The 26,559-nt window shown below is 54.5% G+C and overlaps 10 protein-coding genes across 10 annotated transcripts; 5 read left to right on the plus strand and 5 right to left on the minus strand.

Annotated features, from left to right (window-relative positions):
• The first annotated feature begins 389 nt into the window (after positions 1-389).
• On the plus strand, positions 390-1,248 carry B0I36DRAFT_57817 (uncharacterized protein). Its single transcript, XM_046163048.1, has 2 exons — positions 390-566; positions 676-1,248. Exons 1-2 carry the CDS (start codon positions 506-508, stop codon positions 1,149-1,151), a joined length of 537 nt encoding a protein of 178 aa, XP_046004157.1. The 5' UTR covers positions 390-505; the 3' UTR covers positions 1,152-1,248.
• Positions 1,249-2,928: 1,680 nt separating this feature from the next.
• Positions 2,929-4,103, minus strand: B0I36DRAFT_356542 (chaperonin 10-like protein; the record flags this gene model as incomplete). Its single annotated transcript, XM_046157646.1, has 3 exons — positions 2,929-3,445; positions 3,515-3,770; positions 3,836-4,103. The coding sequence occupies 3 exons, from the start codon at positions 4,101-4,103 to the stop codon at positions 2,929-2,931; spliced, it is 1,041 nt and encodes a 346-aa protein (XP_046004158.1).
• A 238-nt stretch (positions 4,104-4,341) lies between these two features.
• Positions 4,342-5,104, plus strand: B0I36DRAFT_341805 (uncharacterized protein). The gene has a single exon (XM_046156035.1). It carries the CDS (start codon positions 4,413-4,415, stop codon positions 4,941-4,943), a length of 531 nt encoding a protein of 176 aa, XP_046004159.1. The 5' UTR covers positions 4,342-4,412; the 3' UTR covers positions 4,944-5,104.
• A 2,849-nt stretch (positions 5,105-7,953) lies between these two features.
• On the minus strand, positions 7,954-9,666 carry B0I36DRAFT_57840 (uncharacterized protein). Its single transcript, XM_046163049.1, has 4 exons — positions 9,230-9,666; positions 9,066-9,152; positions 8,810-8,995; positions 7,954-8,734 (listed from the first exon to the last, which is right to left on the minus strand). The coding sequence occupies exons 1-4, from the start codon at positions 9,393-9,395 to the stop codon at positions 8,154-8,156; spliced, it is 1,020 nt and encodes a 339-aa protein (XP_046004160.1). The 5' UTR covers positions 9,396-9,666; the 3' UTR covers positions 7,954-8,153.
• A 577-nt stretch (positions 9,667-10,243) lies between these two features.
• Positions 10,244-11,335, minus strand: B0I36DRAFT_341812 (uncharacterized protein). Its single transcript, XM_046156036.1, is given in 3 exon segments — positions 10,244-10,545; positions 10,549-10,825; positions 10,839-11,335. 2 exon segments carry the CDS (start codon positions 10,880-10,882, stop codon positions 10,549-10,551), a joined length of 321 nt encoding a protein of 106 aa, XP_046004161.1. The 5' UTR covers positions 10,883-11,335; the 3' UTR covers positions 10,244-10,545.
• Positions 11,314-11,758, minus strand: B0I36DRAFT_341813 (uncharacterized protein; the record flags this gene model as incomplete). The annotated part of the gene is made up of 1 exon (XM_046156037.1): positions 11,314-11,758. One exon carries the CDS (start codon positions 11,756-11,758, stop codon positions 11,360-11,362), a length of 399 nt encoding a protein of 132 aa, XP_046004162.1. The 3' UTR covers positions 11,314-11,359.
• A 2,989-nt stretch (positions 11,759-14,747) lies between these two features.
• B0I36DRAFT_257525 (Frag1/DRAM/Sfk1) lies at positions 14,748-15,482 on the plus strand (the record flags this gene model as incomplete). Its single annotated transcript, XM_046151023.1, has 2 exons — positions 14,748-15,180; positions 15,229-15,482. Coding segments are annotated over 2 exons (687 nt in total), but the record flags the coding sequence as incomplete, so codon positions are not given.
• A 1,596-nt stretch (positions 15,483-17,078) lies between these two features.
• B0I36DRAFT_401348 (Alpha/beta hydrolase fold-1) lies at positions 17,079-17,980 on the plus strand. The gene is made up of 3 exons (XM_046161701.1): positions 17,079-17,460; positions 17,534-17,572; positions 17,624-17,980. The coding sequence occupies exons 1-3, from the start codon at positions 17,083-17,085 to the stop codon at positions 17,900-17,902; spliced, it is 696 nt and encodes a 231-aa protein (XP_046004164.1). The 5' UTR covers positions 17,079-17,082; the 3' UTR covers positions 17,903-17,980.
• Positions 17,981-18,591: 611 nt separating this feature from the next.
• On the plus strand, positions 18,592-20,281 carry B0I36DRAFT_341814 (complex I intermediate-associated protein 30-domain-containing protein; the record flags this gene model as incomplete). Its single annotated transcript, XM_046156038.1, has 4 exons — positions 18,592-18,612; positions 18,879-19,072; positions 19,168-19,633; positions 19,812-20,281. 4 exons carry the CDS (start codon positions 18,592-18,594, stop codon positions 19,839-19,841), a joined length of 711 nt encoding a protein of 236 aa, XP_046004165.1. The 3' UTR covers positions 19,842-20,281.
• Positions 20,282-23,225: 2,944 nt separating this feature from the next.
• On the minus strand, positions 23,226-25,870 carry B0I36DRAFT_257380 (helix-loop-helix DNA-binding domain-containing protein; the record flags this gene model as incomplete). The annotated part of the gene is made up of 2 exons (XM_046151011.1): positions 23,226-25,427; positions 25,487-25,870. 2 exons carry the CDS (start codon positions 25,868-25,870, stop codon positions 23,226-23,228), a joined length of 2,586 nt encoding a protein of 861 aa, XP_046004166.1.
• Between the last annotated feature and the right edge of the window lie 689 nt (positions 25,871-26,559).

Here is a 26,559-nt window from a genome sequence, read left to right on the forward strand (position 1 = left end):
TGGTGTCGACACAGCGCTCGCAGGCGCCCTCTGGCAAACCTTTGGGTCACTACGCTGCGTAGTGAGTAAGTGCGCTGCAGTCGTTTAGCCTTCGTTGCTCCTGCAATGGTTGCGCACCACCAATCCCCAAGCCAATTCAGTTGCTGAACCTTCTGCTGTTCCGGCAAGCAATTGCTTCGACAGAGAGGTTTTCTGTTGGAAAAGGACCGCCAGTTTTGCTCTAGACTCCGTTGTACGAGAATTTGTTTTCTTGTTCAGAGTCGTCAGTAGCATGCGACAGGCGGCACAGACGGTGGACTCTCAGCGCCTTTCCTCTTCTCTCTCTCGTTGCTGGCTGGGCTGCATTCCTCCCCACCAAAGCCCACTGCCCACCGTCCCATATTCGCGGGCTGCATCTCGACGACCAACTCTCGCTCCATTTGTCGTCTTGCTGTTTGACCGCTGCCTTCGTCGCGATCGTGCCATCGAGCAGGACTTCAGTGTAGCTCTACAAATCTAGGTCGTCATGTCGAATTCCACGCCGCCCGCCGCAGCGACCGGGAGTACTGCTGGCAGCGACGAATCTGGTATGAGGCCCTGACCCTCCATCACTCCCTCCTACGAACTCTCGATCGACCAAAGACACCGTCGACGTCGTGCTCACTGCTGAAACTGACTGTATTTCCTCTTTTTTAGCTTCCACGATTACGGTCAATACCACCAAGGCTCCCGCCAACTTCCCGCCGCCGAAGACCGACAAGCCTCGTCCCCATGTGTGCGCGACTTGTCAGCGTTCCTTTGCCCGCCTCGAGCATCTGAAACGCCACGAGAGATCCCATACCAAGGAGAAGCCCTTCGAGTGTCCCGAGTGCACAAGATGCTTTGCCCGACGGGATCTGCTTCTGCTGCACCAGCAGAAGCTCCACCAGACTACCACGCCCTCCTCCCGGCCTAGAAACCGTAGGGAGAGCACCAGCAGTGCTGCTGCCGGCCAGAGCCGTGCTCGCAAGAACAGCGTTGCCAATGCCAACGCCTCTGCTGCCACCAACACTTCTATGCGGCCGAGGGCAAACACCATCAGCCATGTAGACGGTACTGCTATGCAGATGATCGCGGCAGCCAACGCCTCAGTCGTCCGTCACAGTCAAAGTTCTCATCCAAAGGTTGGGTAGCACTCATGTCGGCCATGCCGTTGCCAAGGGGAGACGCGGAGTCCATAGCCATAGAGTGAGGCGATTCACTGTAGTGCAATGCGTTAGAGTTGATCGTATTGGCAGAGTGGCCAAAGAGCAGGCCCTCAAAGTCGAAATCGGGTTGTCCGAAGGCTAATGGGGGAGCGGTGCGCAAGGCAGCCCCGAAGTCCATGCTATTGGCCCCGTGAGTCTCCAACTTTGGCAGCCCGTGGTTTGAACCGCGCTGGCCCATGATATTCGACGTACCCCCAAAACCATGGTACAGGTTGTGGTGCATTGGTAGCCCCCAAGCTCGGGTTAACTGGGCTTGAGCAGGGCATGTCATTCAACAATGCAAATGAAAATGCCGTGGATGGTTCCTCTCCGTCTGCCATGAGCACGACCAGCCAAAGCGGTATGAGTGACGTGATGCTCGATGGTTCAAACCAACCCGCGGTGACCGCCGCTGCCACCAGCTCCATGTGGGACCCGGCGGTTATGGGACCGCCGCAGATGAACAACCCGTTCAGCGTGGATATAAATGCCAATGCCTTCCCCGATCTCCTCAATGGTGCCCCCGTTTCACCTCAACCTCCATCCCAGAAGATGATGTATGATGTCTACTTTTCAACGCCTCCGCCGTCAATGAGTTCCCTCAGTCCTTCGGTCATGCCTGGACTCGGCGCACAAAATCTCAAACAGGCATTATACTCTGGACCGAGCCAGAGACCCCTATATCTATGAATGGAGTACACCATGCGCCGTCTCCCGCAAGCACCATCACCGATACTACAAGAGCTGCTATCTTGTCAGCCCTTTCGCAGTGCTCCAGTTTTGGAGGTCGAAAGTATTCCTTTTCCAGTGCAGGCTCGCCGCTTTCACCCTCAATATCAGGCCAATTCCGACAAGCTCCCTGAACATTGCAAGAATCTGCCTAGCACCCAAAACTATATCTCGAGGAACGCCGAAAGGTCGACGTCCGTAAAGCCGACTTCGGGAGGACTCCCATCACCGAGCCGGGTGCCCAAGGCCCAGATTCTTCAGGGCATACACCGGTTTGGCTAGTACAGGCCATGCTTCTGAACGTCATCTACGGGCATAACTGTGGTGAAAGACTGCCAGCGGCGTTGCATCGACTCAAGGCCTGCATGCCCGTCGCGTCTCAACACGCCCAGGTGCCAAGGAGACACCTTAAGCGGGGACGAACTTAGGGACTAGTCATGTAGTGGCCGCCATTCACTATGTTAGCCGTAATGGCCGCCATCACCCTGTACTGCTTGGGAAGCCCCAAGCCTCCCACACCCTAACCACTGCTTATGGCCTTACCGTAATCGCCCCATAATATCATTGCCTGCGGGATCACAACGGTACCAATGTTCCGGATATGCAGCCACAGCAGTCTTCTCAGCTGCCCTACGATGAATCTGCTCGGGTAGCCATGCAAAAGCAATCGTTCCACGCTGGTTCTGGCCAGCGAACAGCTGGCGCCCAATTCCTAGGCCGATCTCAGAGCCAAATCCCCCGGGACCGCACCAGCCCGCAGGAACAGCAGCGTCAGCCCAATAATCCTGCATAGTTAAATCAAAACATGCACAGCATATCCGCGTCATCTGGCCAGCAGGGTCCTGAACAGTAGACGCCTGGGATGGTTCCGAAACCAGGGGTTGGTGGTGGGTTTGGGCTGTGAATTTTGCTCACGGGGATTGTCAGTGCCGTGACGCCTGACTAGGGAGAGGAGGGCTTTGGCCGCCACGATATATGATAGCCTCACGGAGTACTAGTTCAACTTATACACAAGCTTCTTTCCAGATATCTTCCCCTCGCGCATCTCCTGCAACCCGCTCAACGCTCCCTCCAGACCACCGTCTCGCACTTCAAACGGATGGGCCTTTATCCTTCCCTGCGTCAAAAGCTCCTGGGCAAGCCTAACAAACTTGACGGCGAATGCGTACTCCTCCGGCACTGCCGGAACGCTCAGGTCTCCGATATGGAACGCTTCTCCGACAGCAGTAAAGGCCATGGTGTTGAGGTTGACAACGTCGTCGCGCTGCAGCTTTGGAATGGGGCTTAGCGAGGTATACTTGCCGCCGCCAGTCCCAAACGCATCCACGCAGATCTTGGCCGTATCCTCGGTCGCGACAGTATCAAATGCGAACTGGAGCTGGTTATCGGTTGCTTTCTGGATGTCTGCAGCACACTGCGGCGAGTTGTAGTCGAACACGTGGTCTGCGCCTACGCCGCGAACAAAGTCGTTGTGTCGAGGCGAGCAGGTCGTGACGACTTCTAAGCCGGACCTAATTATTTCTATCGATCAACAAACGCAAATCGAAGCAGTGGACACTGACTCTAGTTCAAGAACTTACAGCTTTGCGAATTGGATCGCTAGACTCCCGGTTGCGGTGCTCCCGCCGTAGATCAGGACAGGGAATGCCGCCTTTGCAGGCTCGTCGGGAAGCGGCAGTCCGAGAGACTGGTACAATGCCTGACCCAACGTGATGATGCCTGCGCCGAGCGTCGCAGCCGCCTCGAATGACATGCCGACTGGGATCCTCATCTGCGTGTCTCCCTTGGCGGTGACGTATTCCGCAAATCCGCCGTCTTGGTGGTTGGAGTGATTACCTTGAGACCGTGGTTGGTCCGTAGTTAGCTTACGAGACCGCCCCCTACAAAGAGTTCAAGCTCACTCCCGTGGATCATGCCCATTACTCGATCACCTGGTTTGAATCCATTCCGGACCGCAGCCCCAACCGCTTGCACCGTTCCGCTGTAATCGCAGCCCACGATAGCCCCGGGGCTCGCGAGAAAATCAATGTGCTTCCAGTCGGTCGGGTTCAGCGCCACTGCGGCGGTCTTGACGAGGATATGGTCATCGCGAAGCTCGGGGAGCGGTGCGTCCGTGACGAGTTCTGCCTTGCCGGCCGCCTTTATCTGGATGGCCCGTTGATGAGACATTGTTTGTGGTAAAGGCCTGGAGTACGTTAGACTAAAGTGGGTAACGAACTTGCTGCATTTGATCCAAATGATCCCGGGCGTTGGCAATCATGGGAATATATGTAAACATACCCTTCTCCTCCAGTTCATGCATCTCGTATTTATCGTATCGCTCTGAATGACATGATTGGTGCATGTGAAGATAATCCGGGCAGAAGTTTGGCCGCGTCTAGCTATCCCCACAAGGCACATAAGTTCGATCCCCGCCACCATCAGATCAATTTGTTTGCGCTTATCGCACTCCCGCAAGTTTTAAAACAAGTAGACAGCATGGCCCCCCGCATCTTTATCACCGATGTCGCGGGCTGGGTTGGAGGAGACTTCCTCGCCCTGCTCCAGCACGAACGACCAGACTATCTAGTCCGGGCTCTCGTCCGCTCTCCTGAACAAGCTCGCACGCTGAAATCCCAGTTCCCTGGCGTCCACTACGTAGTGGCGTCTTCAGAGCTTCAAGAACTCCTTGCCGCTGAAGGTGAAGCCGCAGATGTAGTGGTCCAGATCGCAAATTCGGACGACGAGGTCATGTCATTGGCTCTCCTGGAGGGTGTTGCCAAACACACAGGGTCAACGTACTTGCACGTAACTGGCACCGCGACTCTCATCAACCCGTCTGCGCCTCTTGGTCAGGTGGACCCCCGGACGTACAGCGATGTCGACCAGACAGGCGAGATCCTCGACTTCCACCCCGAACGACTGCATGCCAGGATCGAGCAGAAGATCGTGCATCGGGCTGAGGAGCTGCGGTCCAAATGTGCCCTCGTTTCCCTACCTTGTCATGTACGGCGAGGGTCGAGGGATTAATACGCCTCATAGCAAAGTGTTCGAGCAGTATCTCCGCGCTGTGATGTCACACGGGCGGCCGTTCACCGTGAACAACGGTCTAAACGTCATGAGCAAGGCGCACGTCTCAGACGCATCGGCCGCCCTGCTCCTTCTAGTTGACGAGGCGTTGAAAGGCGAGGCAAGGTTGGCGTCCTGGGGCAGAAATGGATATTATTTTGTCGGTCTTGCTGCCATCGGTGTAGAGATCGGCGTCGCGTGACTCATCCCAGTGGGCCAGGGTGGTGACAGTGTTTGCGATGGGGTGTGTGAGTTTCCTCCAGCATTCCTCGTATTCGTGCCTGCTGACTTTTCAACAAGTCGTCGCACTTTCGCGAGTGCCTCAAGCCTCGTCAGGTCTTCCCAGTTGCTACCGTCAAAGGCTGGGGCGGTATCGGGGGCCGTGGGTTTCATGGCTGCTGACGTGGGCTTGACGAATACAGGGGGTCCTCGATATTGCGGATCTCGCTAGTGCGGATTCCTCGATATTGCGGATCGGGGACGCGTCTGAAATCAAAACACCACCCAAAATCCGCAATTCCTCGTTACTCGCTAATCCGCACCGATTCTGAAGCCGTCCCCATACAAAATCCGCTATAACGAAATAGACTTAACGTAGTTTAGCCTCCCAAGATGCCTCGCTAGGCTATTACCCTCGCCCAAAAAGTGGCTCTCCGAGAGTACCGCGTCGCCCACCCCAACCTCTCCAACCTCGAGCTGAAAGCCTGGTTTGAGCGTTAATTTAAGCGCCCTATCTCGACCTCCTCCGTTTCCGATATCCTTAGTTGTTGCTTTACCTATCTTGAGAAGCTTGTCACCTCCCTTCGCACTGAAACCTCGAAACGTCGTTGTCTTAAGAAGTGGCCGGAACTTGAGGAGGCCCTGTTCCTTTAGGTATAGCGCGCCGAGTTAGAGGTCACCATTAACTTCGATACCCTACGTTTTTAGGCTGAGAGATTCTGGTACGCGATACCTTAATATAAGGACCTCCCACAGCCTTAATTTAGTAATAGCTGGCTATGGCGGTTCTAGTAGAGGAGGGGTATTGTAGACCGAACCTAACATAGCGAAGTAGGCAGTATACCCCTAAACGCGGAGGCCGAGATAGGGGCAATCCGTAGTATACTCGACAAGTTTCACAACAATAACATTTACAATTACGACGAAACAAGGCTCTATTAGAAGCGGATTCCTAACCGTTCCTAGTCTATAAGGGCGCTCCCTAGAAGGAAGAAAGAGAAGGCTAGAATCACAGCCTATTTCTGCTATAATACGTCTGGAACGGACCGTCTCCCGCTGTGGTTTATCGGTACTACAAAAAGGCCCCGTGCCTTCGCTGCTACATATGTTAATATAGCAGTACTGGGCCTTACTTAGCGCTTAAATAAGAAGGCCTGGATGACTAGCTATCTCTTTAAGGAGTGGCTTCGCTAGTTTAACAGTAGAATAGCCGGCCGGAAGGTCGCTCTACTACTGGATAACTTTTCTATATATGAATCTACTATTAGACAGATAGCAGGCAGTATGTTCCCCCTCCAGAATACCGTCATTATATAGCTGGCTACCAATTCCACCGCAAAATTCCAGCCCTTAGACTAGGGCATCATTAGTAGCTAGAAGGCACTCTAGCGGAGGGAATAGTGTGTCAGGGCAGTGCGGGATAGACTGATCAGGGGCATATTTGTACAGTACTACTTAAGGCTTGAAGCCATCGTGACGTTTTTCATAGCACGGAGCCAGACATTTTTTTCATCACTCAGCTTCACCAATCCGACTTGATTTTTCCACCCCATTGAATTCCTACGCTTCTGCACCCGTTCTTGTACGCAATTGACTGACAATGCCATGATCAGAGATTCCCTCACAAGTGTCGCATCAACAGGGCGTTGTTGATGTGGCTGGCTCCCCCGTCGAAAATCTGCTTTGGCCCCTTATCTGGGAATGCCCTCACTCTGGCCCAGGGCCAGAGTGAACCTCGCCGGAAACACCGCCGAAACTGGCAAGCGGTGAACTCCCTTCGGTCGTGGTGGTTGTTTGTCCCCGATCAGGAGAACCCTCATCCGCCCCAGGACAATAGGTGCGCTATATAGTAAAGGAGTACGACGCCGGCAGACATCCCTACGATATAATAAACGTTCTAACTGCTCTTCGCTAGGGTGTTTAAGCATAGCAGATTAATATGAAGCAAGAAACTATTACTAAATGCTTTAAGAAAGCCTTGAAAGCAGCTGAACTAGCAGACACCTCCTAGGGTTAACCTTCCATAAGTGAGGTTATCGATAACCCAAAGGCGGATATCGTAAGAGACATCTAGTACCTACGCTCCGCCGCTTTTATCCACAACGCCATAGATATCGCGAACTTCCTCAATCCAGCTAAAGAGCTCGTTCAGGATATATTAACGCATATTAAGGAGTAGATCCTCCACCTATTCGTTAAGGAGGAAAGTAATGATAATGACGATAAAGGTGTCGTGGATATACCAAAGGTTACTCTAAGTGAGGTTATCGAGGCACTTCAGGTAGTCCGCCTATATGAGATGCAGAGCGGCAGCGACAGCGACCTCCTCCTCCGCCTAGATAAGCACGAACGGCAAATCAGACTTACTGCGCAGCCTCAACTAGTACAGGGCGACATCCGTAGCTTCTTTGCTTAGATAATACGACCGGGAATACCCTCATATTGAACCCCATTTCGCTTGTGCGGATTCCTCGATATAGCGGATTCTGGCCCGGTCTCATATAATCCGCACTATCGAGGACCCCCTGTAGAGGTATGATGACCGGAGGCATGAGCGTGCGGCCAAAAGATCAAAGAAAACTCGTTTGTGAACGGGGACAGAATTGAGGATTCAGGGAAAAGATGTTTCTTTGATGGCTAGCGAAGTGCCTATTGTCTGGGGGTGGGAAGACTAAGTAATCTTTGGCTGGCAGCGCCGATCACCTCTAGTCTGCCTCTCGCCTTCGGTGCACTGTTAGTTGCGAAGGACCTAGGGACGTCGGCTCAGATTCGCCCTCTTGCAGGGTGCGCACTTCAAGACTGGACCTGCATAGGTTCTTCTGACTGCCTGACCCCGCTGAACGTTCCGAGCAGGTGACCCGAGATGTTGCTGGGGCCAAGTCTGCGTCGTCCTCTTGTTCACCACATCGTATCTACCATACGTCGCTGGTTTGTTGTCATAAATTTCCCTCATCAATTCTTCTTGGTTCGCCCCCGTTTAGCGAGGAACTTTTGGCGGCCACCAACACTATCCCAGTACTCCTTCAACAAGTCGGGCGCGATCTGCTCGAGCTTGGCTTCGCCCTCCCAGCTCGTGTTGCCCTTTGTGGCGGGATAGCCGACCCACTGGACCTCGAGCACGAAGCCGCCGCGGGGCTTCTTTTCGCGGTTGAGAATGCGGAAGACGTGATATACCTCGGTCATGGTCTGGAAGAGGGTCTCCGTCCGGCCTCCAGCCTTCTTCCAGTAGCTGTAAAGCAGCTCACTCGCACCGTCCTGGATCTCCTGCTCTGGCTCCCAGGTGGACTCCTCTGCGCGCTCGCCCGCCCAGTGAACCAGCAAGTCTACGCTGTCATCTTCTAGCATCTTGTGGTCAAGGAGCGCCTGCACCTCTGTAATTTCCGCCTCTCCTCCGGCTTCCGCCTTGACACTTTCTTGCGCCGCCTCGGGAGCTGCTGGTGACTTAGGTCCTGCCTCTTTCGGTGGGAGATGTGAGTTCACGGGGCTCGAGCTGGGCACTTCGGTCTTTTCGTTTATCGGCGGGCTAAAGAGATCTGCAGTGTCGCGCAGCGGCGGGTCAGACGACCGTCTGATAGGAAAGTCACGGGGCAGCTCAAGAGTCTACTCACCGGCGGTTCCGCCCATGTCGGCTACCGGGACAGCAGCAATGACCGAGCCATGATCGTGCAGGTCTGGTTGTTGCAGGCGCACGGCATCAGGAGCGAACGCGCGCTCGAGGTTTGCGGGCGCATCTACGCGAGGATCGACGTCTCGTGAAATGTCATTCTGGGCTGCGCTTAGGCGGTAGCGACGCTCTGGGATACGAGGTCAGTAACACGGGTCGCCGCCCGCGCGCGCGCGCGGCGCAAGGGTTTTGCAACCTACTAATCTTGCTACCGCTGGCTGTCACGGATCCTGGACGAATTGATCGGGGCGCCCTGCCGCTCTTGGGAGTGCTGGCTGCGCGCTCGTCTGCCAGGGGAGGCATCTCGCTGTCAGTCACTGCACCCGCATTACCGGTCGCTCCTAAGCAAAAGAGGGAGGCACACCTTCTATGTCGTCTGTGACATCATAAATGTCTGACTTGCGTTTCTGGCCGCGCCGTTCAGAATCTGAGCTGGGAACCATCTTGTCAGAGGGCTCTTCTGGCTTGGGTTTCTTAGGGGAGAGTGCCTTGGATATCGTGGTACCCAGGCTTGAAAATAAGGACGACATAGTCGGCCGAGCGCTTGAGAGATGGATGCCGGACTGAGGATGGAGTAGCTCAGCGGTGGGCGGTGGTGCGACAAAGTGGACGGAGGCGCGGTCTTGCGCAATTGGGACGCGGGAGGCAGGAGGGGTGTTTGTGCGTGTGCCAATGCTGACGCGGAATTCGAATCCGCGAAAGAGGCGGCGGAGGACTGACTGGAGGTGCAGTGGGCGCGGAAGCAGATGCGACTCGATGCGCAGCCGAGGTGAATCGGCGCAACACAACTGGGCCACGCGAGAGGAAGCGAGCAGAGGGCCCCTCTAGCTGGACTGGCAATGACGGCTGCCTTTGGGAGCGTTGGTCCGGGCATCTCTGCCCACAGTGTGTGGACACAAAGTCGCGTCTACGTCACACTGTACGCGCCGGTGTTCTCGTGGCGGCTGCTACAGCGGGGAGAGATCTGAAGGCAAGACTCGTCGTGTAAAACAATGTAGTCCGAGACACGGAAAAAACGATATCTAGTCCGGTCGGCCCACAGTTTCTTCCTCTTCGTTCTCTTCACATTGAAACGGATCAGGCGCGTTACCGCCTGGACCACAGGGCAGGATGCAATCCCCCGCTGGGGAGCAATCAACCTTGACGGTCCATGCTCGTGACCAGGATTAACTACTGTGCATTTGGCGCAGAGCACTCTCGACTATTAAGAGCACGAGGAATCTACATGTGAGTGCTGGGCTGCTGCTTATCGGCTGCCTCGCTTTATATCAATTATGATATAGTGGACAGCAACATTTGCACACTGCGGTAGTGGGCGGACAGTCGCTGCTGCTTCAAGACGGACCCCGGAAGGCGCGAGAACTGGGCACAAACGGGGCAAACGCCAAATAAGAGCCAATCAACAACGACGACGACGACGACGCTCTTCAACAAGTTTGCCCAGCAAGACCCAAGATTCGCGACCAACAACGTTGGTGGGAGCTCATTCTATTCCCGACGGCCCTACCAGAAATCGGCCTCAGCTAACGTAAGATTCCAGCGGCCCTCGGGAGCACCCGCGACAACAGAGTCATCATTCACGGTCATTGTTCACACTTCACGGTCCTCCCTGCCAGTGACGCCGAGCCCACGCCGGCAAGCCCTCCTGTTACTGCCCATCAAACAACCAAATCTTTCACTCCCCTAAACGTGGCTGCTGCAATCCGGTTGCCTAAGCATGCGCGACCCACTACTGGCACTGTTGCCTGTATTGGCCCAGGGCGTTGGCTGTTGATCAGGCCCTTTTGTGCGTCTGCCCGCTCCAGGAAGTCGACGCCCAATCCCGCCCTCAGCGTGCCACGCGATATGGCAGTGCATGAGCCACGCGCTTGGGTTGTCGGTGAAGCCCGCCAGCACCAGCCACCCGTTCGCTGGCGCCATTGTCGCATCCCGGGAGGTACAGGTCTTAGACGGCGCCGGGCTTAGTCGGGCACTCGGCAATGCCGGGTGCACCATCGTTAATGTTGTCATTCAGCATGCGTATGCTGTGCCAGTGGATGCCCGGCCCTGGCTGGAAAGCTTGTTGGTGACATTTCCCCGCAAGGTATCGCCTCAACTGTCCCGGAGCATGGGCCCGGGAAACTGGCCTTTGACGAGCACAACGGGGGGCTTCACCACGCCATCAGGGCCCTTCCAGTCTTAAGTCTGCTCAATGGTCCACGGCAACTGTTTGGAAACGGAGTCGGCATTAGCTTCTTGACGGCAGCAGCAACAACAGTTAGTGACACGGATTACCTTCCGGACTCTGCCGTCCGGCGTCCTTTTCTCGTAGTCAGAATTGATATCCAAACCTAGGGACCAGCATTGCCGGTTCTTTGGCCGATTGGAGACACCGAGGGCTTGTGCCAAAATATCGTCGAGTCCTAAGTCACCGGAGACACTGACTACGCCGGCGACGGACACGGTGGTGTCAGAAGTACCTGTGCCGACTGCGGTGGCTGACCGTGCCGGGGCATTAGTGACGGCCGCGATGGCCGCCGACACGGCTGCGGCGGTAGCCTGGTCGATGCTGTCGGCCTGCGGAGCAGGGGCGGGTGCTGCGCTTGCAAGTGCCGAAACAACCAAGAGCGGCGATGGAGGCACGATGAGAGGGAGGGAACACCAGAACACTCTGATCAATGTATCGACTGTGTCGCGGTTTCTCGACTCGATGATGATGGTGGCCCGACCCGGTGCCTTCCACTTCTGCAACATCCATCGGCGCGAGAACTGCATCGGCATCGCCTGCGCCAGGGCTGCCCCGTCCATGCCTTGCCGGGGGCAGAGCATGTGCCAGCAACGGACCGCACGGTTCATTCATTCGTGTGCCGGCGGCTGTCGGCGGCGATCTGATCCTACGGGCTTCCAATAGCATGGAGTGGGCCCGGTCCACGCTTGTGGCATTGAAGCCTGCTCATGAGTCCATCCATAGCATGACAATGAGGAGCAAATCGTAGATAGTTTCAGTATTTAGTGATGGATGTTTTGTGCCCTTCCTTCCAGGCTGTATCTCTTTGAGAAAACATCGGGCCCGAACGGGTGGACATGCGCGAATTAGCCCCGTCGAGTTTCAAGATGCAGTAAATATCTCCTGTCGATCTCAACAGAAGCCATCTCTATTTCGCACACCACGACGGCTATGCCTTTTCGATCTCTCTTCCATAAAACGACGCCGGAGCGATATCCAATCGCCCGTTATGATCAAGAGAAGGATCCAGGCTTCTGTGGTCGTGAAGACAAGCAGGGCCATGAACCCAATGGGGATATCTTGGTCTTCTAAGAGAAGCCGGATAAGTGTGAGACTCTGGTAGAAAATCATCAACACGAAGGTGAAGGGGTGGTGAAACGCCAGGAGTTGTCGTCTCGACCCCCAGATGGTGGCAGCGATGGTCGTCATTGCGATGGCGTTTAAGACGTCGATGATAACGAACCTAGCCGCGAAATAGTAGCTGAATATAAAGTGAAGCCATTCGAAAAACAGGGCCAGTCCGTAAGCCACTTCTAAAACATCCAGTTCGCTACCAGTTCGCTAGTCCTCGACCCAAGTATAGCATGGCCGGGCATTCTCCGTTGGTTTTCAGGGATGGCCGAGCCCATCGAGTCTAGTATAAGGGTGAAGATGCTGAAAAGGCTCCTGTAAAATAGAACTGCTGACAAAGATGCCTGAGCTTCTCGGAGCCCTATTTCAGTGTACATCATGAGTGTCGTAGAAAATGCAGCGGTCTCGATGATGCTCAAGGTCTGATGACGCTTCCAAGACGGGCGAGCAATCAAGTAACATGAAGAGAGGTAGGACCCTTTTTTTTGCCCAACTACAAGGCAGCCTTGCCAGAGCAAAAATCCACAACTCACCCTTGTGGTGTTGGATCGAGTGCAGGACGCCACAACTCCGCCACGCTCAAGGCAGACACGGACAATCACTTCCCTTCGTCCCTCATTGCGGACTAGAGCACTGATGAGCTGATGGGACGACATATAGCTGGGCCTGGGGGGGACCTAGCGCATCACTAGCTCGCCAAATACTACGGCCAGTGCCTGAGATGGATTTGCTGGGAAGAGTGCGGGAGAACGGTTTTCATTATCCATTTGCGATGCCCACTTGCTCTTGGAATTGCGTCAATGTCATCGCTTGCGTGACTGCCATGTCACCAATTTGGACTTATGCCAATTTGATTCTTGAGGTTCCTCCCCCTTGGCCAGCCTGACGAACAAATTTGCTTTATCGTAACCATCAAGTTCATGTGCACTCGGGATGGATCGAGTGAGCGAACGTCTGAAGTAGCCATTAACATACGCTCTAAAGCAAAGTCCGCTGCCCGCGCTATGGTCACCGTCCTTCATAGGATGCGAAGCTAGTCATTCGAGAAATATATCTGCTCACGATCGTGTCGCAGTCTGATCGGATTCCTCCTCTTCCACTTGCTAAGAGGCGCTTTAGCGTCAGGCCGAGATCAGAACGATCGCAGGGCCAGGGCGAGATACCACCCTCCTCGAGGGCTAGAGCATTCGCCCTGCCATGGCCCGGTAGCGGAATATACGTGACGGTGGGCAGGCCAGACATCATTGCCTCCCAGATTGCTATCCTGCCAGCATTGTGCACTATGACATGGGAGATGGCGATTAGCTCGGCGATATCTTCCCGCCAGCCCAGATCGACCAGCTGCGAGTATGGACGTAGGCGCTTCCGTAAACCCGCATTCCTCCCGCTAAGAACCAGAAGCCGGGCTGTAGCCAATTCCTCTAGGATGTCTTCTACAGTTTCGACGATTTTGCCAATCCCCAGCGATCCAGCTACTAACAGGGTGACGGGGGATGCGGAGCAGAGCCCCAGGCTTTTCTTTAGTTTGAAGCACTCGGTGTCCGAGACGGGCATTCTAAGCCGTGGCCCGACCAGAGGGCCTATGACTGTGGCATCATGCCCATACCTCCTACACGCCAGTGCTGCGACATATGCCGGTACGAGATTCAGGCTGGTGAGACGGTACAGCATTAGCGGATGTATTCCTGCATCACAATGATACGACGCAATTGGCACGTTATGCTTGACTCGAATTCCGAGCCTGCCAGCAATCTGGGTGGCAATGGCGTGTGTCGTAATAATGGCTTGCTTATCCCGCATCCACCCCAGGACTCGGCGATCCGAAGCGGTCCACAGTAGCATGCGTATCATCCACGAGGACTCCACCCCCCAAGCCAACATAAGTCAGCTGAAGAGTGAAGGGGCGAAGGTGGCCAGAGGCGCATATAAGTCTCTAAGCATGACTCTGATCAAAAGGGGTAAGGCGTCGACGATATCGTGGTATTCGGTGCTGATGCCATCATTTTCAAGCCGCCGCTGAAGCTCTAGGCCAGCAGAGGTATGACCTGATCCAATGCTCGCTCCGATCAGCACTACTTGAGTGGGGAGAAAGGGCTTCGCCTCAATGTCATGTGCCTTGTCGAGGCGACTGGAGACCATTTTGAATGAGTTGAAAGGTGCAAGCAGTACATAGCATTAGACACTTACAGGCATACTAAAGCAGGGGTGTTGCAAAGGAGAGCCGGGACAATCCCATCTACCGATGGGTGCTACAAATGCATCTATGAGCCAATGTGGGCTGATTTGTGTAACATAAGCAGGAACATGGCCCCTCAAGACAAACAAGACCGGGCTAATCTACATGGTAAAGCGGGTACGCACTCGTCCAGAATGCGCTCATCTTCGTGAAGGTCGTGTGCATATCCATCACCGCAAGACTGCCAGTCTCGTCCCGCCTTCAACACGTTTCACCAGATTTGAAGTCGCAAATTCAAAAGACACTATGAAATTTTGGGTTCGTCATCCCTGCCAGCGTGTTTTGCCATGGAGACTTACGTAAAAACAGTTACTTCCACTATCTTCGGCATGTATCGGCTTCACAACACTTCTGTTATTGTTCCTCGAATGGGATATTCACAGTGGCCGGATGCGGTACGACACCATGCAGCCGAACCAGAGTATAGCGTACATTTCGGATGTAGCGGCCCATAGGCTGAAGCCACTTTTCATCGCCGGCTCGATAAGCTCCTCAACTCTTTTCAACATCGCCTTCATTTCTGACAGATGGAGAACGTGTGGTCCATTCGAGACTGTGCTGCGTCAAAAGGTTCCTACGTCATTGGCCGTGCTACTTGTCTCGGCAGGCAGCGTCGCGCTATGTTGCCTCGCGGGATTTGATATTTCCCACTTCCCAAGACTGCACACTGCGTTTCTAGTACTTTTTATCTTCGGATACCTCTCTTCAGGCATTTTCGTCTCCTGGGAATATTACCGACTAGGTAAGACAGGACTGCGAGTTTATGAACTTGACTAATAGTCCTGGATAGATCAATGCCGAAATGGGATCCTGCGTCTTTCCTTTTGCACGAAAGCATTCCTCTTCACCGTTGAAGCGATACTCGGCACCATGTTTATTGCGGCACAGGACCGATCCGACTATGACCTCGGTGCCATTTTGGAATGGATTATGGCAACCATTTTCTATTTTTATATCCTCTCCTTTTCGCTTGACTTTCTGCCCGGGGAACATGACAACCACTCCCCCAGCCCCCACAGACATCGCGGATTTCGAAATATATGACTTTACCACGGGTAGTCTATCCATAAAGAAAAGCTGCAGAATGAAAGGAGATAATTGGTTCCTGCGTGGCATAATCAGAGCATTTCACCAGGAGTTTAGAGCTATTCCCACTCGCTACTGTCCCAGTAAAATCGCTGGTGAGTAATTTCGTACATACCTGCAGTCATAATTGCAACAATTGGCCAAGCCCGCTTTACGGTGTGATCTCTTTCCACACACCCCAGAATGCTAAGAGACAAGCGAATGCAAGAGATCATGCATGGTCGGGATACCTGCTGGGGGAGATTTACTGCCCACTGAGACCAAAGGTCCAGGTGCGCAGGTTATCGGCCTCTTCTTCGTCGCGATGGTCTGCGAGGCATATTAACCGCCGATCCCGTGGCTTTGAATATCTTCCCAGACCTGTGCTCCCTATTATCCTCGTTCTCGAGATGTGAAGTTCTGATAATGCCGGTGGCGGGTGGGGCGCTCTTCTGCACAGTGGCGGACTATCAATAGGTCAACCATGTCTTGCATCAGTTGCAACACAAATTCGCGAGCCGTGGTTCGGAGTGACAATACTTGGCCCGGACATCTAAAAGACCTTCTGTATCTTAGCCCAGCAGTAGTACAACCGAGTACCGGCCGCATTGAAGCAGTGCCCGCGTTGTAAGGGAATCGTCCCAGGAGCCTTTTCGTGCAGATTGCTGAGCTGCTCCATCGTTGCCCTTTGAAGAAGGTAAATGCGAAGCCGCAAGGACTTGAAATGTCGCGTGCTCATTTGGGAGAAAAGGACAGATATTTGAACACTGTGAGTCTTGGAGCTGTGCTTCGGCTCAATGCCAATGGATGGAAAATCATGTCACAGTCTTTATTGCATGACTCAGGGGACCACGGCTCCGAGGGTCAACGCTGTGGCGCTTTAGCCACGTAGGCACACCTCCACCCATTTTTTGCATCACCTCTATCGAGCGAGGACGGGCGCGGATTGCGCAAACGTTGCTAGACTACCCACATCGGGATTGTCATCCATTGCTCCATATCTCATTCCGGTCGCTCATTCTAGCTCATTACTAGGCAAAACTCGTGTTGGCCCGTCATTCTTTCGCCCCCTTAAGGATAGTGATTCGTAGAGATGGCATATGGTACGCCATGTGACCCTCCCCAATTCATGCGCGGGTGCGATCAGCGACGGCTGAATGCAAAGCAACAGACTTACGGGAACGATAGACAATAATAATGTGTGCTGACAACGTCGGTTAGATGCCCTTTCCGAACGAAATCGATGAATAGGGCTTGATTCGAGGCACGCTACAATCGAGCGAGAATGATGCAGTGCCAAGACTTTTGGGCCGACTTCTCCGAAACCATCGTATTCCACAAGGGGAGGGGGTTTGTGACAGCCGCAATATGGCACTAAACAAATTGAGTCTTTAAGCACAAACAAAGTTGCAGTCGCAGCGCTGATGGAGTGCCCAAGGAGAGTCTTTATGCATTTCACCATATATTACAGTACTGTACTGTACACGCTATCAGTGCAAGCTTCAGTGCCTGCCACTACGAGTAGGCCGGTACTCATGTTCGCGGACGTGCCACAGCTTCTGACCAGAAAGTGGACACCATGCCAAAACCCGTCATTGTCATCGTACCTGGCGCGTGGCTGAAGCCTGTCTGCCACGATGCTTTCGTTCATGAACTTAACACCCTGGGATTCGGAGCTTTCTGCGTGTCGTTGCCAACGGTCGGTAGCGCCAGAGATCCGCCTCCAGATCTACATGATGACATTGCAGCCGTACAGCAGGCTTTGAGGTCGCTGGCGAATGAGGGAAGGAAAGCTCTTGTGGTTGCGCACTCGTCGGGCGGTCTCATAAGCAGCAATGCAGTTGCCGGACAGGACAACGTCGTGGGCTTGATATACCTAGCTGCCTTCTTAGTGCGGAAGGGTGAAAGCCTCATGGACTTGCTTGGAGGCCAGCCTCTCCCTTGGATGGACGTGCAGGTGAGTATCATAGAGTACCCCGACCTTTTTCAATTATTTCTTGGGGTAGTCCTTAATGGCCGATGCTTGACAGGGCGAGAAGGTCTTTGGAAAGCCAAGCCTGGTGGCCTCGGTTGCTTTCAATGACCTGGACAGAGAAGGACAGACGAAATGAGCGGGGAAGATGACTCATACGGCACTATCACTCTTCACTCAGGCCAGCAACTATGAGCCATGGGCCACCGGCTTGACTCCCTGTGCATATATTTACTGTGAGGACGACAACGCGCTGCCAATTGGACATCAGAAGCATATGGCGTCCCTACTGGGTTCAAACCTCCATACCACTACCCTGAAAGCCGGACACTGCCCGTTTTTGAGTATGCCGGCAGTCTTGGCCGAAGCGGTGAAAGCACTGGAAGAAAAGCTAGATAGATGTGCTCGGTCCTCCTCGGTCATATAACGGTTGTGCTCAAAATTAGTATGAGTGAAGGCAAACATTACTTAGCCGCGCACTAAACAAGCGTCCCCTCGTCGCGCGACTACACATTTCAGCTATGGTCATCTCGTTGGTCATGATGTTGATGTGCGACTTTGTCAGCGAGCAAAGCAGCCTCTCGCAGGTACAGTATGCAGTACTTGGCCGGGGTCATCTAAACGCCGCCCACAAAAGCCAAAAGCCGCCGGTGTTAATGATGGCCCGGGAGCTCCGAGGGCGTTCCTTGGCCAGGCCGGTCTGCGTGGTGCTGCACCCATCATCCGCGGCCGCCAGTGACGTACGTGCGTACCTACTCGGGGCCGAGGAAGCCGGGCAGATGAAGCCTCTGGGGATTGTGCAGTGTGTACTGTATGTGCAGAACGGTGCTTGCGCTAGAGTCGATCAATTACGTCGGAATACGGCTCGGGTGCTGTGATTGGTCGAGGGTAACGAGGTAGGTCCCCGAGTGGGCGACACACTTGTGCCTCAGGCAGGCAACCGCCAGGCAGCAGTGAGGGGTGACAATTGGCGGTAGCCGTACCCGAGCGAGAGAGATTGGCACGGGCTCTCCTGGTCCAGGTCCTGCCTGGTCTTGGCCCCGGTCTCGACCCTGGCCCTTGGCTGCCCATCTTTTGCTGTGTGAGGGCTGGGCCAGGCCTCGCTGCTGCAGTCAGATGGCTATTTGGCCCTGGGCCGTCCGTTCCGTGGCGTGTTGGCGGCTGCTGTCAACGGCGCCCACGTGCTAGCGTCAGCACCTTGAATAGCCGTTACTGATCCTGTTGGTTCCGTCTGCTTTTTCGCGAGATGAAAGACGCGACATGCAGCACGAGAGCTGCCTGCGTCCATTATCGACAAGCGAAACGACACAAGCACGCGGGCTGGCCGAGGCCATGACGCCAGCAGCAGAGGACGACGACATGTCAAGATGCAGCAGCATTCCGGCTAATTATCCCACGCCTAGCCTAGCTCGCCTCAAGTGGTAACAAACCTCAGCGCTCTGCCCCACATCTACAACGATGGCGCCAGCCAGATTCACACGACAGCAAAGCCCTCGGCAGCCATTCCCATCAACCACGTCCCTTTGGGCCCAGTTGCTCCCTGCGCCATGTCGATGCAAGGCAGCGAGTCCCTCCATTATCTGTTCGGCGGCACCTGGTCAGTTCTTTCCTGCCCTGGCCGTTCCGCACATGCCAATTGTAGCTGCCCAGCGCTGACCTTTGATGACCTCATCACTTTGCCCTTCCCTGCAGCTCGTGGGATTTCGACTCATGGCATGCCTCTGACGACCGCGTCCGCGGCGGCAAGAGCCAGAGCCATCTCGAAGCCGCGTCGCCGTCAGGGAGTGACGCCACGCACCAGAACGCCCGCTTCTTTGGCAACCTAGACATCACTGCCCTCGGCGGCGCAGGCTTCGCATCCCAGCGCACGGCCGACTCCAAGTCCTGGGACCTTTCGCCGTACTCTGGCCTGTCCATCAAGATCGTCAACGGAGATGGCAAGAAGTACACGCTGATTCTCAAGGACGAGATCCTCCCCAAGAGACCGGATGGCAGGGAGCAGAGCACCGTCAGCTGGGAGTACGACTTCGTCGGCGAGCAGAGTGAGCTGCGTATTTCATGGGCCGACTTCAAGCCAACGTACTGCGGCAAGGCAATGCCCGACGCCGATCCTCTGGACTTGACTGGTATCAAGCGGTTGAGCATCATGGATGAGAAGGTGCGTCTCTGTCTCTCTCTCTCTCTCCTCCCGACAAACCGAATGTTGGGCGACGCTTGCCTGGTGAAGAAGGCGTGGCGATTATCGGACTCTCCCCCGGAGGCTGCTGAGGCTCTCAAATATGCTCCCTCGCGCGCGCGCATACATCAAACCATGCTAACCCCGTGTGTATGCTTAGCTTTTTCGGCGACCAGCAAGGCAAGTTTGACCTTGAAGTGGCCTACATTGCCGCCACGCCATCCAACCCAGAGAGCAAAGCCTCTGCTCCGAGGGGCTCAAGATCCAGCACCCTGGCCTCACAAGCACAAGCGGGCCAAGACGTCACCTGGCTGGGATGGGCTCGAGGTTGGTTTCGGGGATTGTTGTGAGCCAACTACCACGTTTAACGTAACTTCATTTTGGCTTTCACGCTGCAAAAAGACAGCACATTTTCGGCTGCGCACAATGAAATGACAACATGCCGAGTAATACTCGCCCGGCAATGTCCTTGTCGTCCTGTACGAGTAACTAGTATAATTCGCGGGAAAGTCTGCGCGCGTCAATTAGCAGCAGGGCAGCTCGAGGACCTTTGTGAAGCTAATTAGGTCCTTGAATCGGATGGGTGGGTGCCTTTGTGAATCCGAGCCAACCTTGAGAACATCCCATGCGGCGGCCATCGTGGAGAACAAGGTACAATAATACGTGATGTGCACACACACACGCACGCACACATCGCACCTGACATTCCAGTTATGCTGAGCCTCCGGCCCCCCCCCCCCCCCCCCCCCCCCCCCGGGAAACTAAATGGATCAACAACATGCTGCTGCACCGCAGTGGTCCACCACCGAGACGTTCCAGAGCAGAATCCCCGCCCGGGCTTCCTTTACGCGTAGACACACACACATGCCGTTAACCAAGATTCTTGGCCGACTTGCTGCAGCCCAAAAAGACCAGCAAATGAGAGCGAGAGTCACTTGGTTGACAAAGGCTGAAGGAGTGTAGAAGGACAAGAGCACCCAGCAACAAGCGAGACGAAGGCTTCAATTGATTGGTCACACAAGCTCGCCGCCGGACAGGAACAGAACGTTGGGCAATCTTGCGTCTGGTGGAGGCAGTGTAATGTTTCAAAATCTTTTTCCATTGCTTCATTCCGTTTTTGTGTGTACAGTTTCCAAAATAATAATAATCTAAAACAGCCCCTTAATTCGCCTGCCTCAGATGAGTACCGCCCGGCTCGCTCGCTCCGCGTCTAAATATTGGCAGAAGTCCGTCCCCCATGTGATTTCATTTCATCAACCTCCACTAGTAAAAGCATTATAGTATATGGTAAAGACAAGACAGGAAGGAAAGGCGAACAGTGGTGCAAAGGATGTATCGCCTGTCTCGGCGAGACTGAGATATGAAGACCATAGAAGTTCCAAGATTGTCGAGGACGTTTTGTGCGGGTCCCATGGGACCAAAATACAGAGAAGAGATGACCGGGAATGTGAGTGTACAAGATAGACCACGGCCATATCAGGCAAACAACCTAACGCCTGGTGAAGCCCATTGTCGAGACCACCTGTTGTGACAAAATGAAATTATAACGCCGTGTGATTGTGAAAGGGTAACGTAATCCACAAGCAAGCGGGTCACACAAGCGACCGGGTCATATTCCTGCAATTCTCAATTACTCCTCTTCTTTCCTTAATTTCTCCACGAATAAGTATGCCACGACAATCAATTGAATCAGAGATCATTCTCGCGCTAAATGCGCTTCAATCAGACCCTAAATTAAGCGTACGAAAGGCTGCATCGATATATAAGGTATCACGTACAACACTACAACAACGATACCACGGCCGCTCTGCGAAAGGCGATACCCGACCACGTAACCAGAAATTGACCTCGTACGAAGAGGACAGTATCGTACAATACGTAATCGACCTAGATTCGCGATCGTTTCCGCCGCGGCTTAGTGGTGTTCGAGAAATGGCGGATCGACTCCTCCGCGTACGCGACGCGCCACGCGTCGGAACGAACTGGGCCGCAAACTTCGTACGACGACGACCTGAGCTCCGTACGCGTTTAAATCGAAGAATCGACTACCAGAGGGTCCTCTGCGAGGATCCGGACGCGTATCGCGCGTGGTTTGAGCTCGTACAAAACATAATCGCGAAATACGGGATCCACGATGACGATATCTATAACTTCGACGAAACGGGCTTCGCGATGGGTAAAATCTCCGCCGAAACCGTCGTTACGACCTCCGATCGACGCGGGAGGCCAAGAGCCGTACAACAAGGGAATCAGGAATGGGTTACAGTAATCCAGGGCATCGCGTCGTACGGCTATTTAATCCCGCCGTATATCATCTTCGCCGGGAAGGTCCACCTCGACTCCTGGACCGCGAATAGCCCTCTACCGGCCAACTGGGTAATCGCGCTTTCAGAAAACGGTTGGACGACGAACGAGAGAGGCCTAGAATGGGTAAAACACTTTGATTTCCATACAAAGAGTCGTACGAAGGGTACCCACCGCCTCCTTATCCTCGACGGCCACGAGAGCCACCATTCAGTCGATTTCGAGCTCTACTGCAAGGAACAGAATATCGTAACGCTCTGTATGCCTGCTCACTCGTCGCATAAGCTCCAGCCTCTCGATGTTGGGTGCTTTGGACCTCTGAAACGGGCGTACGGTAAAGAAATCGAAGGTCTAATACGGGCGCACATAACCCACGTTTTAAAGGAGGACTTCCTCCCAGCCTTTTATAAGGCGTACGACGCTGCAATGACCAAATCAAACATCCAGGCAGGCTTTAGAGCGACAGGCCTAGTACCGTACGACCCGAATTATGTGATTTCGCAGCTAGATGTGAAGTTTCATACGCCGACACCGCCAGGTTCCTCTGCTGGACTACCACCCCCATGGGTTTCAAAGACGCCGAACAACCCAATTGAGACCGAATCGCAGACGAAGTACATTGAAAATCGCATCGTACGACACCAGAATAGCTCACCGTCGTCCATTGTTGAGAGCGTACAGCAGCTGAGAAAAGGAGTCATAATGATGGTACACGAGCAGGACCTTATGCGCCAAGAGCTCGCCGAACTTTGAGATGCAAACGACCGCCTCAGCCGCCGTCGTCGTACGAAAAGAAAGCAGCTACAGAAAGGAGGGTCCCTCACGATTGATCAGGCAAAGGATTTGAAGGCTCAAATCGATGCGACGCAGCAGTTAATAGCGGAAACAAGTCAGAATAGTGGTCGTACGAGGAGGCCCGAAACGCGCGCGCGACGCTGTGGCGTCTGCGGGGAGCCCGGCCATAATGCGCGTACCTGTCAGAAAGTTGAGTCTACCTCTGAAGAAGAGGATTCTGAGTAGTTTGAATTGATTTGAGGCGTTGTGGTTGAATTGACTTATATATTGTCGTACGAGTACTGGGAGGGTGACCCGGTCGCTTGTGTGACCCGCTTGCTTGTGGATTACGTTATAGGACAGGCGCACATGATGTACTTCATGAAGGTAGCTCGGATGCAAGTGGGGTGACGGCGAACACGCCATGGGCTCTCACAGCTTGGACATCAGACCAGCACAGCAACCAACTTGACATTCAATGCTGTGTCGACCTGCGTCATGACGAAATTTCGGCCACTTGAGACATATTGCTGAGCTCTCCATGTGATGTCACGGCATCAACTTCATCGCCCTCGCTCATGGACCCGTAGCCAGTGTCGGTGTCGCTTTCGATCCCCACCAGTCTACGGCTCACAATCAGGCACCGCTCAACAATTTGATGCTTGACATCGGTTTCGAGCGACGTGGCTTTGCCGGCCCAGATTCTCAGAGTGCCCGCTAAGCTCTCCAATGTGCTGGCGCATGCCTCAGCAGCGGTCTCGTGACCAGACAGCCGCTCCATAAGCTCATAGGCAGCAATGCAGCCCAGCATCCCCATGTGCTCTGTATTCATGCGAATTTGTCGAATGAGGTCGTACATGAACCTGGTTGGCTCGTTTGGCGGTGTGAACTTCTCGAGGTGAGCAATTGCCATGGCACATGACAGCGAGACCCGGAGCTCCGCTGACATGACGCTCAGGGCAGAGAGTTCCTTATCAAGAGCATCAGAGTCCTTGGTAGGCTCGACAACACCAGAGTTGAGCAGCGATGGAGTGACGGGGCCGATGGCCTGGAGTGCGGCCACGATGTTGGCACTCCGCTTCTCTTTGAAAAGGAGGGCACGGGCGACAAGCGCACGGTTGGCAGCGACAGATCCAATGGGCGCAGTGCGGATGGCCAGCGAAATGGCGTCCTCCACCACAATCGTCTTCTCCGAGGCACCTTCTCCAGTCTCAAGCAGGACGTCCGCCAGAGCGCCGTGGAGCGTCATTGTGGACCACCAAGCGGCAATGGCCTCCATGGGCGAGCGCACAGCAATGTCCTCGACAATTGTGTCCATGCCGTTCGTCACTCCAATGGCTTCGTGCTCGGTCGGCCGGTTCCAGGCCAAGTTGTGCGCGCGCTGGATAATGGTTGGGTTCAGCACATCGTCGCAATCCTGCTCGAGAAGTGCGGCAAGATGGTCGGGCAGCTCTTCCTCGGGGGACTCTTGCCCATTGCGACGCATTTGGACGATCATGCGGTGGAGTTGCTTCGCCTTGTTCCATTGCGCCCGGGCCAGCTTGATTGCGATTGTGTCAACGAACCCGATGTGAACGCCAGACAGACCAATCTCCCAAAGCAAGACTCTGATATGCAGAGCTTTCAACATGAGACGTAAGGGCGTAGAGGGAAGCGTGCCTGATGCGAGTAAAGTCAGTGTCAGCCGGCCTTTGCTGATCTCGTCGTCACCGCCGGCGAGTTGAGCATCCAGCGCAATAGACCAAGCCTGAACTCGGGCAACTTCTTGGTCTTGTGTCAGTCCAGTCAACATTTTGTAGCCGTGGATACCAACAAGATTCTGAAGACTCAATTTGACAGTCTTGAGCCTGAGAGCGGCGGCTTCTAAGAAGAAGTTGTGTCGGGGCACCCAGACAGTCTGTATGGCTGTGAGCCAGGCTTGTCGGCGGACATGGATCGGGGAAGCAAGTTTGACAGCCTCCAGCGACGTCTGCCGCTGCTTGCTGGAGGACGCTTTGGCCGATTTCGGTGCAAGAATAGAGGGCATGACTGCCCACCATACGCAGCAGAGAAGAAGAGCAACCTTGATAGCGTGCAGAATCGAGGATCCCGCCACGTGGTAGCCCATGAAATCGATATTGAGGGAGGATGTCAAGAAGTGCAAGAGATGAATGGGCAAGGCAAACAAGCCACGACCTTCCGGTGTCTCGTTGCTTTGCTCGTTCTCCCGTACCGCTTCCATCAGCATGAGGCCAGCCAAGGAACCAACCATGAGCTTTCCAAAGTAAGGGCCAGCGTTCTGCCAGCCACCCATCTGCATTTGCTGATGTTGCTGTTGCTGAATCTGCTGTTGGCGCATGACGGTTGGGTTGGGCCGATATTGCTGTTGCGGCACCGGGTATGGGTGTCCAGCCGCCATCTGAGCTGCAATGATCCGCTTCATATCATCGGGCACGGGTATCATGCCTTGTGTGTCTTGGTGGCTGGGGGCGGGCGTCCTGGACGGGGACACGACAAAACCATTGGTTTCCTGTGGATACTGCACTGGAGTCAATGGTGGCTGCTGGTGTTGCATCGGGCTGATATTGCCGTTCATGGCGCCTGCCATGAAGAGCTTTTCGAATGCAGATATGCGTTGCTGCATGGCCATATTTTCTTCCAGAAGCCTGGCATTGCGCTTCTCCAGGTGGCGAATGTACTCGGTTGCCTTGCTCAAAACCTATTGCCAGGCATCGTCAGTGAGAAGAGTGCAGCGCCTCTGACCTTGACTTCACTTACAGTTGCCTTGTTGAGCTTGTGCGCTGGTGTCAAGCCTTGCAATTCCTCCCGGTCTTCCGTGGTGTCCTCGCCTCTGGCACTCTTCGACATGATTCGCAGACTGGGGACGCTGTCTCGCAGAGCTGCAATCTTGTCGTTCAGGTTTGTCCGGTACCGTTTCTCAATCATGTTGTGCGCCGTCTTCTTGACCGGCTGGTGGTTGCCAAACTCGTCTTCTTCGTCTTCGTCCTCGTCGTCGGTAGAACACTTGCGCTTGCGATTCGCACCTTTGCCGCTGTGGCCGTCTGGGGAAAGCGAAGCCGAAAGCGGCTTGGCCATACCACCAGCGGAATCGGGACTGGGCTCGCTCTTTGGCGGCGAGTGGTAGGGGGCATGCGATGGCATGGCAATATTCTGCAGCTTCTGACGTTGAGCATGGGTAAGCATGGTGTTGGTGTTGTTGTTGCTGCTGGTGCCTTGAGCCGCTACGCTGGTCACGAGGCTGATATTGGAAGGCGCGACAGTCGCCGATGGCAGATGGGTGGATGCAGGCGCAACCGTAGTCGGAACAGAGTGGTTGGCGACGGCGCTGATTGCATACGGCGGAGTGCTATTGCCTGCCTGCTGCTGCTGCAACTGCGGCGGCTGCATAGACACTCGCGCGTCGTATGTTTGCTGCTGCTGCGGCCGTTGTTGTGGTGGTTGTTGTTGTTGTTGTTGTTGTTGTTGATGCTGTTGCCGCTGTTGCTGGTTTTGGGATTGGGCGAGATCCCACTGGTTCTGGTAGAGGTCAGGGGTACTAAAGGTGTCTGGAAAGGTCCACGAGTGATGGTTGGTGAAAAGGTGCTGTTCCTGGGCGATGGAGACGGGCGTCTCGTCGGCGGAGGTGAGGCCATCGTAGTAAACGCCGTCGCGGTCTCCGAGGCCCAAGAGAGCAGTGGGATCCTGCTGGGCTGTCATCTTGGAGGGTGGTTCGATGTTCAGATGCAGGAGTGGTTCGACATTGGCGTGATGCGGATGAGCGGCAGTCGGGCGGCTTCCGGCCGGGGATGTTTCGAACGGACCGAAGCCTCTTGAGGGTGACGGACGCTCCA

The sequence above is a fragment of the Microdochium trichocladiopsis genome (genome assembly GCF_020744255.1).
Source record: "Microdochium trichocladiopsis strain MPI-CAGE-CH-0230 chromosome Unknown B0I36scaffold_17, whole genome shotgun sequence".
Taxonomy (NCBI): Eukaryota; Fungi; Ascomycota; class Sordariomycetes; order Xylariales; family Microdochiaceae; genus Microdochium; species Microdochium trichocladiopsis.

What these genes read in the sequence shown, in the direction of transcription:
- B0I36DRAFT_57840 (XM_046163049.1), bottom strand. Translation starts at nt 9,395, where the DNA reads ATGTCGTCCTTATTTTCAAGCCTGGGTACCACGATATCCAAGGCACTC. An exon ending in TGTCACAGACGACATAGAAG is followed by an intron (nt 9,153 to 9,229) that starts GTGTGCCTCCCT and finishes CTCCCCTGGCAG; the next exon opens with ACGAGCGCGCAGCCAGCACT. An exon ending in CGACATGGGCGGAACCGCCG is followed by an intron (nt 8,735 to 8,809) that starts GTGAGTAGACTC and finishes GCGACACTGCAG; the next exon opens with ATCTCTTTAGCCCGCCGATA.
- B0I36DRAFT_401348 (XM_046161701.1), top strand. Translation starts at nt 17,083, where the DNA reads ATGCCAAAACCCGTCATTGTCATCGTACCTGGCGCGTGGCTGAAGCCT. An exon ending in TCCCTTGGATGGACGTGCAG is followed by an intron (nt 17,461 to 17,533) that starts GTGAGTATCATA and finishes GATGCTTGACAG; the next exon opens with GGCGAGAAGGTCTTTGGAAA. An exon ending in AGCCAAGCCTGGTGGCCTCG is followed by an intron (nt 17,573 to 17,623) that starts GTTGCTTTCAAT and finishes TGAGCGGGGAAG; the next exon opens with ATGACTCATACGGCACTATC.
- B0I36DRAFT_341812 (XM_046156036.1), bottom strand. Translation starts at nt 10,882, where the DNA reads ATGCTGAATGACAACATTAACGATGGTGCACCCGGCATTGCCGA.
- B0I36DRAFT_341805 (XM_046156035.1), top strand. Translation starts at nt 4,413, where the DNA reads ATGGCCCCCCGCATCTTTATCACCGATGTCGCGGGCTGGGTTGGAGGA.
- B0I36DRAFT_57817 (XM_046163048.1), top strand. Translation starts at nt 506, where the DNA reads ATGTCGAATTCCACGCCGCCCGCCGCAGCGACCGGGAGTACTGCTGGC. An exon ending in TGCTGGCAGCGACGAATCTG is followed by an intron (nt 567 to 675) that starts GTATGAGGCCCT and finishes CCTCTTTTTTAG; the next exon opens with CTTCCACGATTACGGTCAAT.